The sequence below is a fragment of the Chaetodon auriga genome, chromosome 19 (assembly GCF_051107435.1).
Source record: "Chaetodon auriga isolate fChaAug3 chromosome 19, fChaAug3.hap1, whole genome shotgun sequence".
NCBI lineage: Eukaryota > Metazoa > Chordata > Actinopteri > Chaetodontiformes > Chaetodontidae > Chaetodon > Chaetodon auriga.
The window spans coordinates 13,416,236-13,433,698 of NC_135092.1; the positions used below are offsets into that span (position 1 = coordinate 13,416,236).

The 17,463-nt window shown below is 41.5% G+C and overlaps 1 protein-coding gene across 3 annotated transcripts; it reads left to right on the forward strand.

Annotated features, from left to right (window-relative positions):
- Positions 1–231: 231 nt before the first annotated feature.
- glis3 (GLIS family zinc finger 3) lies at positions 232–16,144 on the forward strand. 3 transcript variants are annotated; one of them, XM_076758307.1, is made up of 11 exons: positions 232–332; positions 874–1,356; positions 1,827–2,004; positions 2,091–3,231; positions 8,904–9,065; positions 9,194–9,304; positions 11,003–11,144; positions 11,304–11,376; positions 14,135–14,292; positions 14,815–14,988; positions 15,134–16,144. In XM_076758307.1, the coding sequence occupies exons 2-11, from the start codon at positions 984–986 to the stop codon at positions 15,253–15,255; spliced, it is 2,634 nt and encodes an 877-aa protein (XP_076614422.1). In that variant the 5' UTR covers positions 232–332; positions 874–983; the 3' UTR covers positions 15,256–16,144. The 3 variants fall into 3 exon arrangements, with proteins under 3 accessions (XP_076614422.1, XP_076614423.1, XP_076614424.1); XM_076758308.1 differs by having other exon boundaries at positions 1,830–2,004; XM_076758309.1 differs by lacking the exon at positions 15,134–16,144 and having other exon boundaries at positions 14,160–14,292; positions 14,815–14,940.
- The last annotated feature ends 1,319 nt before the right edge of the window (positions 16,145–17,463 follow it).

Consider the following 17,463-nt stretch of genomic DNA (forward strand, 5'->3'; position numbering starts at 1 on the left):
TGAGGACTGTCCGTACACACGCGCGCGCACCAACGCATTATGGCTTCAGTACTAGACCGATAAACATAAATAATTTTAGTGATAACCCGCCGTGCACATGACGCTGCGTCAAGGGCAAAAGGGCGAATCGGTGAAAGACAAGAAGTTCTGAGACAGAGGAGTGAGGCGGGACGCCGCCGTTCAAACAGAGGATCGACTCCTCTGCTCAGTGCACAAAGTGTTAGAGGACCACGGCATGTGATCTGCTGCTGCTGCTGGCCGCCACATTACACCCACTGCCCCGCGGAGCGAAGGAGCCATTCATCCTGACATGTTCGCGACAACAACAACAGGTGAGCGAAGGCGCCATCGACAACAGCCTGGACAAAAACTTGACAGCAAAGGTCTCATTTTGATTTCTTTACTTTCACTGTTTGAGGGCACTTTTTAGAGGAAATTCCGAAGAGATCAACTTGAGCAGCTGCTGTTTGTATGGATTGTAGTGAGAACACTGGATTTTATGGGCTAAACTTTAACTTTAAAAGTGGAAACATGCAGGTACCACAGAACATTTTAACTCAGCCATCATTAACTCATTAAGACATCATTCTGGTGTTTTAATAAATTATATTTTCTTACATTAGTAGCTTTGATGTTGGCTAATATTTGTTAATTTATATGTTTGTAGTCTAGTATATTTTACAATCTTGTGTAGATACAATCAGACAGTGCATGGAGTGCAGTGGAAATGTCTGGCTGAGTGGTTTCTACAACTCAAAGTACAAAGACTGCTTTGCTGCTTTAATATTGCATTTGTTTTAATTCATATTCAAACACGCTCTTTATTTGTGGATCATGTGTTTTATGTTTTGTTGTTTTTCAATCTTTCCCTAGGTATGAGCAGTGGCTTGTCATATCCTGTGTAAAGCAAACTTTACAAACTGCAGCTGCTTGAATCATCTTCCTCAGAGCTCAGAGCTCAGGCTGATGAATCAGCTTCAGCCATGAGTGGGAAAGGTTGTCAGCTCCTGGTGTCTCCTTGCAGCGTGTCCCCGTCACTGAGCATGATCAGAGGACACCAGTCCCAATCCATCAGGACACCCATGTCTTCCCCGCAAAGGGCCAGTCTCAGTCCCTCCGTGGGCATGGAGAAAGTGAAAAGAGGGGCCATGCACTCCTTTGCTTCTGGGAAACAGGACAGAAGCCATGTTGTGCTGCCAACCCTGAGCCTCCGCAGACAGGTGCTGACCTATGGGAAACATCTAAACATGAAGACTCCATCCCCACACCAGCAAGCGCCCGCTCATCGCCCTCCGACCACAACTGTGACATCTACCATACAGACAGGACTCTGCTCCTCTAACAACAGCTTCAAAGGTAAATACAAGGTTAAAAACTATCTCTAACTTTAGTCTCCAGAACTATATTTCAGCTCTGCAGAAATCAGGCTGTAACCCCCCAGCTCAAAACAAACTCTGCCTGTTATTGATAATTAACCAAGCATAAAACTTGTCCCTAAAATTTCTACAGAGGAAAAGTGGAAGGAGGTGAAAAGCTCATTAGTGATTAACAGAGCAGAAAGTGTCTCTGGCCCGCTCAGGCAGGCGAGGGAAATTCCACAATCTACTGTATAAACAGTTAAAACAGACTAATTGTGATGCATTTGAGTTTGATTTGCATTTGTTAATGACTTTTCCAGACAGTTGTGTAATATTGTGTTGACACTCTCAACTGATCTGTGGAGATTTGTTGAATGTGGATAAAAGCTGCTCTGCGCTGACCTGTACTTTAAATAAATGATCTCCCTTATGGATATTCTGTTTGTTGAATATTGGGCTCGTGTCCAGCAGGTTGCTCTGTGTCTGGGCCCACCATGGAAGTATTTGGTCAGGCAGCTGCTGCTAACCTGACAGTGACCAGTAGTCCCATGACTGTTGTCACAGGTCAGCAGTATGCTGCAGGGCCTGCTGCACCACTTCCTCCATCACATCCACACAGTGTGCCGATTCCTCACACGGATGCCAGGTGGGCAATATCAATAAAATTATGTGATGATGAGCTCACTAAAGCTTAAGAGTGATACTAAAGTGAATAACAACAATCTGTTTCAGATCCTTACTGTCCAGAGAATCCCTGGCATCCACCACCCTGAGTCTGTTTGAAACACAGTCAGTGTTTAGTGGCAGACATGACTGGACATATGGCTACCGTGTGCTTCCTCCACTGGGGCCACCGCAGTGCTCCACACAGGCCAGTGAGGGAGGTGTGCAGCACAGCCTCTCCCCTGGCACGGCCATGTCTGGCACAACCATATCAGGAGACACTAGCACCTCTGCCTCCCTGCCCTCGTACCTCTTCGGCGATGCCGGGAGTCCCAGGCAGTCTCGTGCTAAGAAGAGAGCTCTTTCCACCTCGCCTTTGTCAGATGTGATGGGTATTGATTTCAACTCCATCATACGCACCTCGCCTACCTCACTTGTGGCTTATATCAACGGGTCCCGCAGCTCTCCGTGCTCCCACCCCACGCTCTCACCTGTCCAGTCTGAAGGTTACGGTCATTTCCTCGGCGTGAGAGGCTGCTGCATCCCCCAGGCCCATCCCTACAGCATGCCAGGGTCTTCGCAGGCCCTGGCCCCGCAGACAGAGTGTGGCCGTATGCAGATGCTTGAAGAGGGAGGGGGTCTAGAGAGCCAGATGGCAAACATGGTGGTGGAGCAGCAGTGCCTCCCAGAGGAAGGAGGGGCACTAGAGAAGATTTCAGAGAGCTGCAGCCAAACCGCCAACAACCTTCTGCCCCATCTACAGCTACAGCCAGCCCTGTTGACTACTATCCAAGAAGCTGCTCTTCCACAGGGACCTCCACCACCCTACCACTCACACCAGCACGTCCACCTCACTCGACGTCACTGCAAAATAAAGCCCCCTTCTCAGGACCCTCTCATGCAGCCTCGCATGGTTCCTCCGCGGCATGGGGTGAGCTTTTTACCCCAGGTCCCAATGCTGGAGGAAGAAGAAGGAGAGCTGGAGGACTATGGGGCCCACTGCTGCAGGTGGTTGAACTGCAGTGTAGTCTATGAGCAAAAGGAGGAGCTGGTAAGGCACATAGAAAAGCTACATGTTGACCAGAGGAAGGCTGAGGATTTCACATGCTACTGGGTGGGCTGTCCACGCAACTTCAAGCCCTTCAATGCCCGATACAAGCTTCTTATCCACATGAGGGTCCATTCAGGAGAGAAACCCAACAAGTGCACGGTACACCATGCAGAACCCAAGTCTCCACCTTATTTTCATACTTTATCTCTCTTCCTCTCAGAAAAGAAAACTGTGTGCTTTCTCTTCTAACAAAACACAGATAGTACAGCTAAATCTGAATCAGAGTACAGTTTTTTACTCATTTGTGACAAGGCTGAGTTAATGCAGTCAAAGCAGGAACATGATGAATGTCAAGGACTCATCAAGTTCAATGCTCGGTGTTACATTCAATGCCACAGCGTCTATATGAACGCTTTCAAGCCTCAGGCTCCAGGGGGGAAAAAAAGCCTTTTTAGGGCAAACGCCTTCATGTGCTCTGTGTTTATGGCCAGGGTTTAGATCAAAAATATGGTCTCGCTCTCCTCTTAACTTTAGCCATGGGGTAATTAGCAAAGCTCTGTGATAATTGACATGGGAGTTAACTCAATTATGTAGTTATTAAATCAGCACAAAGGATGCCTAGCACTTTAGATCTGGCATGGCTCTCTGGTAGCTACTGGGTCTGTCAGCGGGGGGGTTTGCCAGGCCACCGTCTGACAGACTTGGCCATCGTTCTGGGAAGGTGATGCCCCATAGTCTGGCTCTCTACAGGTCTGCATTTGTGGCCAAAGAGTTGGCGTTTTCCATGGGCCTGATTATTAATGAACTTCTAGCTTTGTTTGCCAAGATGGATGATCTCCTTTCTAGCTGTGGTTTGATTTGATGGTGCCTCTTTGGCGTGGTTGTTTATTTTGAATGGAATGTGAGTGGACCAACCAACCAAAAAACAGACAGGCCAACACTGCCATCCACAGAGCCATGCCGCTAGTTAAAAGTGATGTATGGTTTGTACATCACTCTTAACCGCCTCATGTGTCTTTTTCTCACTCCCACTGGGAAAATACTTGCGACTTAGATGAGTAATTGACGAACGACTGGCCAAACATGCCTCATGTCACTGCTTTCAACAAGTCAATTATTAACGCCATGCATGCCTGCAGTCGACCTTTTGTACCAAAATACTCACTTATTAGTTGAAGCACACTCTGTTGCCATGGGGCTGAAATCGTTGGATGGATCTGCGTTCCATGTAATCATTCAATAATGAAGAAAGTATTCATGGTCACAACCCACTGCCAAAAACAAAATTGATACGAAGTGGCACTTGTGTTTGTGCTACAGTAATTATAGTACAAGCTAATTTTGAATAAAGAGAGAAAAGGCCCATACTTATCGCTGCTGCACTTTAATGAGACATTTTGATTCTGTGTGGATTTTCTTCAGGTCAAGTTTGAACATTATGTCAAGAGTGCAGGCTTTTTGCTCTCTTGAATATTCTCATAGATCTGAGCTTGAGTCTGTGAATGTGTTTATTTCTGCTTCCTCTGGGGAGACACTACAGGCAGAAACACTGTTTTTTCATGCACTGGTCAATTTCGAGATTTTGGGCTATTTTGCTTACATAACTTGTCTTCTTTCAGACTGGTGGAAAGAAAACATCCAAAATACACATTTAGGTGTTCAGTGTGGTTCAGCTTTCTGTTCTGGACATTTATGCAGTAGATAATGTATCACTGACATATTTAAACATAGAACTTCAGAAAACTTGTAATACAAAATGTTGTCTTAATGTGAGTTTGTCTAAAAATGGATTGAATTTTACAACACCAGCTGTTTTCTCAAAATGAGTTTTGAGCCAGGAATTCCCACTTCAGTAGCACTTACATTTTTTTTACCCTGTTCAGCAGTAGTATCTCCCCTCAAACAAAGGAAATGCTCGATATGAAAACTTTGAATCTCACAGAACAATAGGGAAGGAAAACGTACTCGAATACTTAGAGAAAGCTAATTTCCCTTGAAAGAGCCCCTCTTTCAAATGCTGCAATAACCCGAGCTGTAGCACCCAGTTCTCCTTAGGAAATGATTGGCAGGTGAATAAACTGATGCGTGATAAATGAAGTGCGAGCCGGCGGCAGAACAATGAGGTAGCTCTTGTTACACAGTGAACATACAGGGCAGGCTCAGGCTTGTACCTGTCATCTCACAATCTGTTTAATGATGATTGAACAGTGAACAGTTTGTTAGCATGCCCTTGACTCTATTTGCATCTGTCACTGTGTTTTAAACATCACAGATTTTAAAAGCACTGTTTGAAACCCAAACACGAGGTTTCGAGTTATTGTAAGTCAGCACATTAATTTGGATTTTTGGACAGTTTTTTTTATGTAATTGCCATTTTGCCAGTTGTTCCTCAGGTAGTGGAGCAATGGTTTGGCTCTTTGCACTTATTAGCTTGTACATTATGGCTACCACTCCAGCACTGAATATGTCCACACTGAAAAATCAACTCAATTAATTTCATTTAGAATAACTGTGTAAATTGTGCTCTTATATGTCATTATTTTTTAATTAAATAGACTGAATGTTTTTTGCAAAACAATAATAAGCCCCGATGTGCATCATTTATTGGCAAAGGCGGCCAAGAGTTTCTGCATCAGCTTTCTCTCAGTCTGCATTATTCATGCTCTGATCATTCTGTGCATTTGCATAGAATGAAAATGAAACTTGCTAATAAATTTACTGACATGAGCAGCTTGTAATCCAAGCCTTAAAGCCCAATGCCACCGAGGGCAGGCCTGATAAGATTTCAGGTTTGACAACATTTCGAACACCATCCTTACAATTGTTTGGAGGGAACTGACTTGGTTTTGGCACCAGGAAATAATGCTTTAATACCTGGAATGCATTTTCACATTACAGCGTCTGTCATTCTGCATTAGTCAACAAATTATTTTGTTCCACTGCAGAAAAGCAACCTAGTGTCCTCTAAAATTTAGGTCTGGTCCCAATTATTCAATGTTTATTACATATATCGTTTGTATCAAAATTAAGGTTGGTGTAATTTATTTTGTTTTCTGTTAACACAGAAACATTTTGTACAACACTTCAAGTAGCTGCTATTTCTCATGTAACATCCCTCCAGGAATTTACAAGCCAAAGGAGACAGGGACTGAAAAGCTAAAAATATACAGTATAAGGAAACAGGTGAAACAAAAAGAGCAAAAAGAGGGTAGAAATATCACCAGTGAAACATAGAGGAGTGGAGTCCAGAGTGAATTGACCTCAGAGTAAGACTGGGCTCTGGACAGACTCTGCTGGCACAGACTGCAGCTGTCATTGTTCAGCCAGGCCGTGAGTACCTGCCAGGACCTGTCAGAAGTTGGCTGTAACACTGATCTACACTGAGGAGCCATGCTGCTTTCTTTTCAGCCCAAACGTCCCTCGCGACAAAATAAAAAGCCCTCCGTGCTTTATGAGAGCTTCATGAGACAGAGAGAGACTTACACAGTTACCCTCCCCTGGCTAGTCCCGGAGTCTTGGCAGTATTTTAGCTTTATGCTGGTTTTCACTTGTCCGTTCACTTTGCTTCTGAAAGACTATTTATCTCTGTCTGTGCTGTTTTTTTTTTTATTGTGCTACTCTAGCTTAGGGGTCTGTTGTTAATTCTTTGCTTTTAACTGTATTTAGGATTGGTGCGTCTCCCAATAAAGGAGCATTAACTAATCGAGCGGAATTAGAAAGAGCACCCAAGTCAAGTGTTTGGGAAGAAGCATTTCTCAGTCTGTGTTACTCTCCTGCCTTTGTTCAGATTCTAATTTAGTCTGTTTGCTTTGGTGCTGGTCAACCCTCGACCTTATGCTTTTATAAAATGTCCAGAATACAGCCACCATTCATTTAGCATATTTTGTCATAATAATTGCAAAAAACATGAAATGAATTGTAAAAGAATTCAAGTTCAAATGCTGAAACCTGTTATAGTTTGTTACAGTTTTTAAGAATAGACGTCAAGAAATAGGCACATTGGGATGAGAAAGTATTTCTTGGCGGAATGCAGAGGAATGTTATTGGTGATCTATTAAAGGGAAGAAAAAGCATTATAATTTGGGTTTGGCAGTGATGACTGAGAGGTATCAGTATGTGAGGAATCTGGCCTTAGAGGAAAAATAACAAAATTGGACATGGTCTGTGTGTTTTCTCCATAAGGCTTAGTAAGGACATTCCAAACCCCCTGTGAACAGGAAGAGGGAGAGCAAAGACCAGACCTTACAAAAGAAAAGCTTTGATGAGTCACATATTTTAGCTGTGAAGTCACTGTTGTCTTGTGACACAGCAAAGAAGAGCTGTTTTGTTGGTTTGGGTTGCTGTGGTATTAGTATTTTCCTGAAGCCCAAGATGAAGTTCAGGGTTGTGTGTACGATGCAACGTGGCCATCCTTCAGTCTGAGATGTGTGTAAATGTATTAAGAAAAGTCCACTGGAAGTGATTTCCCTTTTTTTTTGTAATTCATTGCGACCAACTGCTGTCAAGGTGATGCCAGATGGAGGATTCAAAACACAGATGACAATACACTGATATATGTATGAACACTGACCCCTGCTGGTGTGGGACACAACCATCAGAAGTGTATTTCTTAAAATATGATGTTTTAAGTATAAGTATAAATCCACATTTAAAAAAACAATTATTTTGAAGTTTTAAACAGAATTTGCATGTTGCAATTAAAAACACTTAACCAGCAGCAGCCTGCTTTAGGGGTGCTGTTACCTTTTGGGAGATGGCCTGCAGTTGAATCCTTGCACACTTTTGACAAAGTGTGCATCACTTGAGAGCACAAAGCCTCACGATTCTGTCGGTGTGAACTATTGTAAGGTCCCAGTATCCCTGTGACAACAGTTTTCTATTTTGCAGCAGGAGTGTATAGCTACAAAAAGGAAAAGAAAAAGAAAACAGCTGAGAACAAACCATGTATTTCTGCCACATTCGTGCTTCTGTGAATCTGGTTATGTATCACTTAGGCTGAATCTGACTTACTGATAGTGACCTTTGTAAGACTTATCTGTCAGAAAAGAGCAGCATCGTGACTGCAATCAGAACAGTTCAAGAGCAGTTGCCATTTAATTTGGGGTATGTTGTCTTCTTAGTTACATGCAGGCAATATTTGGGCAGTGTCATGGTTATATTTACACATTCTCCAGTAAAACTGCATCTTAACACCAGCATCCGAAATTGTGCTGACAAATATAAAGGTCATTGAAATGACAAGTACAAATTGACAAATTGATTGCAGTGTAGTAGGAGGTGGCTGATACTAAGAGCAGTGTGGTTGTATGATAATTAAACATACAGTCCTGTGGTACAATAGTCTTGTTCCAGTTGTGCCCAAATAACATAAACTTGCCATCAAACTAAAATGCACCTATCTCTCCCTCTGCTGCTTTTCTGCTTTATAGCTGCTTGCCTTCCGGCCATGAAACTACTGTAGCATAGAGCAGTTAGGGTTTATTTGAGTGTCAGTTGAGACTAAATTATGGTCATTTTTCCTTTCAAAAGGTTTTCTGTACTTCCTCTTCCACTCCCTCCCACACACTGAGGTCAGCAGGCCTTTGTCTGCAGCGACTTCCAGCTCATGAGCTCAGAGCTCCATGTACATATGCAATATCATGTTGGAGGTGTTGTAGAGCTTATTTTGAATATCACACTGGATGGAGCCAACAGCCACAAACATAAAAATGGTTCAAATCAATGACCCCAAGCATTGTTTTTAATGCATGTTGTAAATACTGCTAATCTGAGGCTACCTGGAGGTAACGGACTGCTTTGACCGCTTTCACTGTGTCTATATGTGGTTACAGTTCGAGGGCTGCAAGAAGGCTTTCTCTCGGCTAGAAAATCTGAAGATCCACCTGCGTAGCCACACGGGGGAGAAACCTTACCTGTGTCAGCACCCGGGATGTCACAAGGCCTTCAGCAACTCAAGTGACAGAGCTAAACACCAGCGTACACACCTGGAAACAGTGAGTGGCAGCCTTGCACAGACATGAACAATTATGGATGGGGTTTCAGAGATTGTGTGCGAGCGTTTCTGCATGACTTTGCCTCTATGTGGAGTCTTACAAGTTTTCATATGTCTGTGGTTGTACAGAAGCCATATACGTGCCAGGTGCCTGGCTGTGCAAAGCGTTACACTGATCCCAGCTCCTTGAGGAAACACGTGAAATCCCACTCTACAAAAGAACGACAGTTACGGAAGAAGGTACAGACTACAGTGCACGCTGTAACACCTTTCGTCATTTATAGTTTTGCCTCTTTCTTTTTTTTTTCACTGGTAAACCAAGTGCACAGCTCAGTGAATGTGTGAAGTTTGTTGACTGACAAACTTTGTGTCATTGTGCTTTCATTTGCTCTAATTAATGGGCGGTTCTGAGTATATACTCTCTGTGATGTGCTCTTCAGCCCATAATGTTAATCTCTGCAACTTAACTGTTCACAGAAAAGTGAAACTTTCATTAACTTATGTCAAGGTGTACATGCAGTCAGATGAAAATATCCAGCAGGCGTGCCTGTCAATTCATACATCCACTTTCAGAAATTAGAGCTAGGTCACACAAAAATACACTGAATTACGCGGTTTGTCATATGTTTTCACCTGCTTTATTTTCCACTTAGGGTGACTCAAACATTCAGGTTGTGGCACTGCAGTGCTGCCGTTAAGATTTTTGCGCGTGTGTTAGAGATTTATGCTCTTTAGCTCCTACCGAGGGTGATGTCACCATAGATACAGACAAAGAAGGTGGGTAGTTACTAAAAAAAGTGACATTTTACAAAGTCTCCCACATGCACAACTTTTTTCATCTGAAACTCCAATAAATGTTTAATGTAATTGTGGTTTGAGTGATGATCCTCAAGCTGGAGAACATGTTATATTTGTTTGTTACCAAGGCCACAGCAAAACCCAAAGTTATAGTGAACACACTGCATAACAACCCTCATAAGCATTCATTCACTGCAAATAGTACTGATGGTAGTAGACAGGCATCCTTAATATTTTCATAAACCCAGTGTTTGATGCTATTTATGTCTGGCATTTATTCTGCCATTAAATGTATTTACACTGATTATTTATCTCTCTATATAGTAGTTTGTATTGTGTATAGTTCACCATTCCTGCTACGTATTCAATAGTCATATTCATGCCAACCCAGTCGGCAGAATAGATGTTGCCATGTATGTTTCTGCACAGATATGTAAAAAAAAATGTGTTTCTTTACCACCGACATGACTTTTCTTTACATTTCTTAATGTTTAAATTTTCAGTTTTACGTTGTAACAGCAGTGTGATTAAGATCTGGTTAGGTCTCGGCACAAAAACCACTTTGTAAGGGTTAAGAAAAAATCACATTTTGGAAAATTTTATGCTTTGCCTTGCACTTATGCACTGCTGCACTTCGTTTAAAATGTATTTTACTTGGTTTTATGCATTCTATACTTTTTAAATAACTATTATCTTATTATTCAGTGGTTTTATTTTTATCTTATCTTGCTCTTTCTTCAACTTTCAGCCTTATTCTATCTTATTTTCACTATTATTATCAAGTGGGTTTTATTCCCCATCTTATTTTAAATTTATTTTCTTTTTATGTTCATTATTTGTCTTTTTTATGTGAGGCACTTGGTACTTGTTATTTCTTTGTAATAAAGCCCTTTGAGCTGCATTTCTTGCATTAAAGGTGCTATACAAATAAAGTGAACAACACCTACATAACAAAAATATACAATGCATAATATCATAGCAAAAAGGCACAAGACATCATGTAAATGAGTAACGGAAGTAATACTGTAGATAAAACAAACACAGTATTGCTACTGTTAGTGTTATAATTCAACAATGAAAAGAAAATTTGCCAGGATGCCAGCACTGTTTATGCTTATGCCCCATGTGCCACTTTTCTAGATGAAATCCACCGCTGATGTGACCCAGGACACGCTGACAGACTGTTTAACCATCCACCCTCTGCAACCAAGCCTTTCCCCTCTGGCAAGAATAGACAACAACTTGAACTCTTCCCCTGGTGCGTCCCATGAGTCGTACGCTGGTATGTCTAAGCCCTGGCTCCTTGGCTCAATAAAATGTTTGATATGAAAACTAGATGCTTAAGCATATCCCCCTGCAACCATGTGCACATAATAGATTTATCCATTAGATTTAGGCTGCGGTGGACAGCCCTGAAGTGTCTGTCATCCCTGTTCCTCAGATTCTCCACAGGGACAAGACTCCTGCACCAATCCTAACCTGGCTCTTTTGTGCTCCTTACAAGACAACTACAGGTACATCTGATGTTTTTTTTATTTTAAATGATAGTCACAAAATTAATCATTCAAACTATGTTCATCATTCTTCAATTTATGCATGATGTAAGAGGAATGTTGGTGGAAAAAACCCTCTTATTGGGTATGTAAATGCATACTGTGTTAGCGTGTGCATATAGCCATTCAGAAGAAAAAACAAAGCCTTTTCATGTGAATCTATTTGAAATACTGTGAAATATAACCATGTGCAGCAACATAAGAGTCAACAGTTGGAGCAGTTAGCTTTGCTCAGCGAGCCAACTGTTTTGTTTTTTTTTCTTTTCATTTTGCATTCCCATTGGCACAGTTAGAACTTTTAGCCATGACTGATTCAAATGCTCTTTTCTCCCTTTTGATGATCTGAAACAATCAACTTAAACATTGGTTGTCATGGATTCAAGTCTATAAGCTCATAATTAGAATAATCAGTTTCAAAGAAAGCACTATTTTGTGCCCTGATAAAGAGTATAAATGGTTGTTTTTTGGGGCGGGTTTATTGGTGTGGGTGGGTGGGTGGGTGCTATGGCTGGAAAGAGGCTTTACAGGTTGTGCATGGCCACCAACACATTTCCCTGGTCAACCCATAGGAAAGCACCCCCTTCATCTATACACTTCAAAGCATGTGATAAAGCATTTCTGCCGCTCTGAGCAGCCAGATGCTCATGGCTCCTCACTGGCTACGATTGTTCTCATATCAGCGGTAGGCCAAAGCATTCACTGCAGGATTCTGGGGAGACAATTGGCCTCTGAAAGCAGACCTCGCCTTGCCTCATTGGTCTCAATCGCTGGTATTAATGGATGCTATAGCCACCGACAAGAGCGGCTAAGGAATTCAATAAGTGAATCATAAAATCAAAAAAATACCATTTAACGTCCAGTGGGAGAAGAGAGACGTTGTAATTACTTTTTCTAGATGTTAAATCGATTGTAAAATCCTTGTTTCCATTTTCTGTACACTTTCCTTGGATTCCTTTCGGTTCCCATTCAGTCCTTGTATATTGTCAGCAAACTCTGGCTTGCAAACGTGTTTCTTGGCGAAACCTAACAGCGGGGATATCAGCTGCCATGGCCACCGGACAATTTAAATCTACTTGTTTAATGCCCTGTATTTATCCACGAGTTGTGTGAATTTGAGAGCACTGCCCTTGATTTTCTTAATGTTGTGCAAATGAGCAATAGAGGTGTGAAAAATAAGGTGATGATTTACTGTAGGGTTGATCTCCAATACAAGACAGACTTGGAGAAAAAAAAATATGTTCTATGAAGTTAAACAAGTTTTCCTATTTTACACAAGAGTCAGAAGGAGCTGCCTTGATCCATAAACGATATAAGAGTGATGAAGGAACAGATTGCAGCCAGTCGTCTTGCACTATTGTGTTGGAAAATGCTATGACTGAGCTTGCATTGCACAGGTGTATAGAGGATAGAATGTAATACATCATCACAAGTGCCTCTAGAGTGCGTCTGTTGCTGCTTATGTCAATGGCCAAACACAGAAAATCAATCTTGCGGTCATGAACTCAATAACTGAAACACCTGAGATGGCGTATATTTTTCAGTATGGTGCAGAGAATGTTAAGTAGCTTACATGTGCTTTCAAATTCTGCTGAAAGTCAGAGCAGAAAACATTGTACGCCGAGTTCACTGTCCCCCCCATTCTTATAGCAGAGTTATGCTGTGCATGAAATAACGGGTTAAATCAGCTGTGCGGGAAGTCACCATGCTGAGGAAGTCAGGCGGAGGAATTCATGAAAGCAGAATTCTTTCCTCGTTACGTGGTTGTAGCAGAGACGGGAGAACCTGAACTGAAGGACAGAGCTTTCTACATTCCTTTAAGTGGTTATTTCAAACACGTGCCAGGTTGTCCATCTCATGTGCGTCACTCCAGCGAGCAAAAGATTGCCTGAGGACAGAGAGAGATGAGGACACTTTTATCTCATGCGAATGGAGCCAATGCTTGCCTGAGACTGTCAGATTTACACAGAATGTGTGAAGCTTGTCATTAGCTCATGATGGATGGATTAATTAATGCTTTATTTGCATGTTAACTGATGATTATGCCTTTACGTGGAGCTGGGGCAAATAAGGAATAAGACAGAGTACAGTTGTTTGTTAAAGTACAATATTTGTCTGAGTCTTTAAAATTCTAATTTAAGGACAGTCAGAGGACGATGCCGTTGGTGATTTTGGATGTTCTTGATTTCTTTAGCGTTTGACATCCACAGTAAGCGGTTTAAAAAGAGAGCATGATAGCATTTAATGTTGATTTTTTTGGAACATAAGTTGATATCATTACATACAGCTTTATACAAACTGTGTAATATTATGTCTTACTTATTTTCTAAGGAAAATATCATATACTGAATCATATACAGCACCTGTAACACCTGTGGAATGTATTGCATTTCAGTGCAGTACCCCTGCATAAATAGATTCTATTCAGTGGGTTATCCTTTTTTAAATGCGTGAAAAATATTTAGCAATCTTTGAAAATGTAAAATATTAAACACAGCTTACAGATTATTAGATTCTAGCCTCAAAAGGACCTTAAAATTGAACCATTGCATCTATCATTGCACATCTCTTGTTTTGGAAATTATTATTATACAGGTATTTCCTCTGCCTGCTCCACTGAATACAATAAATAAGATATTGTTATTTTTAATAATAAAAATATATACTGTTCTTTTCCTTAATTCCACAAGCAGAGTATTTACTTCAGTCTGAAATATTTCAGGTTTGTTGATCCTTCCCCTCACCAGCTCTTCCCAGGGGACCAGTGTGGGACTTGCTCTTCCACCTGCCTCCCGCATCCTCCCAATGGGACGTCCCTGCAGAACAACCGAGATCTGAAGCACCCCAGCCAGCCTCCAGATCTAGCAGATCATAGTCCAGGTACTCAGAGGTTTATCGTCAGTGTATTCTTAAGGTTTTTTTTTTTTAAGTAGATATGAAGACAGTCGCGCAGAAGCGGAATATATTGCGATTTCAGATCTGAAGAGCCTATTAGCAAATGTCTGGGCAGTTTGACAGTCTGTTTGAACAGATTTTCTCTCATGCACATTAGTCGTCCAGTATATCTTTATGATGTGTAGCAGGTGGCTGGTGATTTTTCTAGTTAGACAGGATCAGGCAGCTCCACTCTATGTACCTTTAAATAGACATCACCTCTTTTCCCCTCGGAGATGACAGCCACAGTGATGTTGACAAGGTGTTCCGAAACACACAATTTAGTTTTAACTGCTGGGATAAAGACAGGGTTTGAAATGACTGAAATGCACAATTTGTTTCACTTATGAGGTCTAACGCTGCTGCTCCAAAAGAATGTATAATGTCAGGAGAAAAAGCTGTAGACTTTAATTGCATTGTTCTTTACAATACGGATAAAAGAGTGAGGCTTTCCCATTTGCGCGACAGAGCTTGCAGGGCAGATGAAGATGCTATACTGCCCTCCGCAATATGGTGGGATCACAGCACGGACCAGCTCGAGTCACCTGATGCAAGATGATGCCTTTGGTGACAGCCTCCCTCCAGCAGTCAATAATCCCAATGGGGTGGCCACCTTACAAACAGCTTTTTCCAGCATTGCAGGTAATGAAAATAGACTCTAACCAAAATTGCTCTAGGATGAGCCCTTTATTGTCACTGGATTTCACACCTCTCTCTGTGCATACATGCATCTGTGTGTTTACGTGTGTGTGTGTGTGGGGGTGGATGGGTGTGGGTGCATCTGCAGGATTTGATGGGTACAGCCAAGCACAGGATGTGGCTCCTAATCAAGAACTGCATGGAGCGGATTTCTTCAGCGTGGTGGACCAGTGCACCAGCCAGGTCTCCTGCATCTATACAGAGGGATGAAATCAGTCAAATGCCCCGTTTGGTGCCTTTGCACGGTTCTGTGTTCCCGCTTTAAGTGGAATGGTCACTGAGAAGAACACTTAAGATGGCACCGCAACCTGGCGGCATCTTCATATAGCCAAGGAACTACATATAGCCTTCTTTCTTTTCTGTCTCTCTACAGCTAAATCTGTATAAATGACTCTACACTTCATAATCAATGTATAGTAATGACTGAGCCGACAGGATTTTGTTTACTTTCCTTGTTTTTATACAGCTCGTGTATGACATGTAGTTATGTACTTCAAGGGTGGTATTTCACACACAATATTCAACACTGCAATCAAAGGAAAGTATGCGAGGGATCATTTATTAAGGTTTTTCTTAGAACCATGGCTTTGTAACTATAGTAACAAGACGACCTTACCATTTCACTGTAACGCTCATAGACATAACCTGTTGTTTGAGTATAGTGATGTGCTATGAGTGCTCCTGTGCCTAGCTCATGAGGCTGGTTTGCGTTGGTGACCATATCAGTGATTTTGCATGTTGTAGTGTATTTACTGATGTCTTCCACTCCACAGTGGCAGTTGACCCTTTATGAAAGCTGCTGTACATCTCTGAACCTGTTTTCTTACAGCCATTCATTTCAGTTCATTTCCATATATGAACTTGTGGAGATGTCAAAACTTGCTTGAGAGATAGGTCAACTATCACAGCAATAAAAGCTGCTTTTGTTGCATTTTAATGCAACAGAAGCCGCTCCAGTTTGCACTTTCAGTTGCATTACAATGCAACAGCAGAAACAACGAGCGACACAAAAGCAAATTATCAGCAGCAACGTATACATTGATTTGTAGTAAATGGGCTCAGATATGCAGAAATACTGCTATGGTGCTTTAACATTTGAATATACTTGTAATGGATCTAGAAGAAGAATTAAATCATTTGTTCCCTTGTTTGTTATTACCTGTGTCTCTCAGAAATATGAAGATGCATCAAACTCTCTTGAGGTTGTTTTTTTTTTTTTTACTTTTTTTTTAAAGCTCACCACACAGATCATTTACAAGGTTAGAATTCCAACACCCCCGTTCTACTACAAAATAAAAATGGAAAGCAAGAAACGTTTATTTATACCTATTGAACAGCCTGTTGTTCTGTCACTCAAGAGTAAGGCCAAGGATGTGCTGATATCTCTGCGGCTCTCAAAAATAATGCAACAACTAATTAGTGTGGATCTCTAAAAAACAAATGATTGTTGATGCTTTAAAAAGCAGCAGCTTAGCACAATATAGATCACATTTACTCAAGTGAAAACAAAGTCATTTAATGGTTCAAATCTGAATCTCTCTGTAGAATCAGTGTCTCTATCTCTATTTGCATGAAACAGGACAAAGTGAAGAGGCATAAAAGAGCAACTACTTTGTGGAAGCAATAGGAATAACTAACAGTGAAAGTCTGAAGGCAATAAGCTAAAGGTAAATCACATAATTAATTTGCAACCACAGCTGTATACCTGAACAGCATGAAAAGCGACAGGTCCAGCAGGCAGCGGTCTTCACAGCGGCGTGTTTTTCTTGTTTGAAATTGAAAGGACAAACTGTATTACTTGAAAATAATTCTTTTAGCAAAAGAGTGTCATGCTTCAGATGGGGGTTTCAGTAGTTGCTTAGCAACAACAACAGCTTTTCCAAAAAGCATCTGTTTAGTACTGCTAACCAAAAAAAAAAATTATTGCGCAGTGGACACAGGTGGTTTGTTAAGCTTTGAATGCAGTAGGATGCCTCTTAACAATGCCGGCTTTGTTTGGACCCCTTTCCCAATTGGAAAGTTCTGCACATTTTTAGCCCCCCTTGTGTTATGTGGTTAAAACTTGTAGCCCATGAGCGGGCTACATGCTTTATAGTTAGTACTTCCATAGATATCTACGACAAATGTGCTTTTACCAATATCCACTAGTTTGGCAAGACATACGAAAAAGTAAAAGTAGCGGTGTAACAATTTAAGGCTCGGCTAGTATTGTCAATAATTGCTTGTAAAGTAAAGGTGAAGGTTAAGTTTTGATAAAACAACCTATCGCTCGCTCCGATATGCACAAGGCTCAGGTTGAGAATCAGAGGAGGAACGTTCATTTTCGTTCAGAAGCCCTGAGGCAGTTGTTAAAACGGTCAACTGACACCTGGAATGATAACATTTAATTGTTCAGGTGGAAGGACGCATTCATTAGGA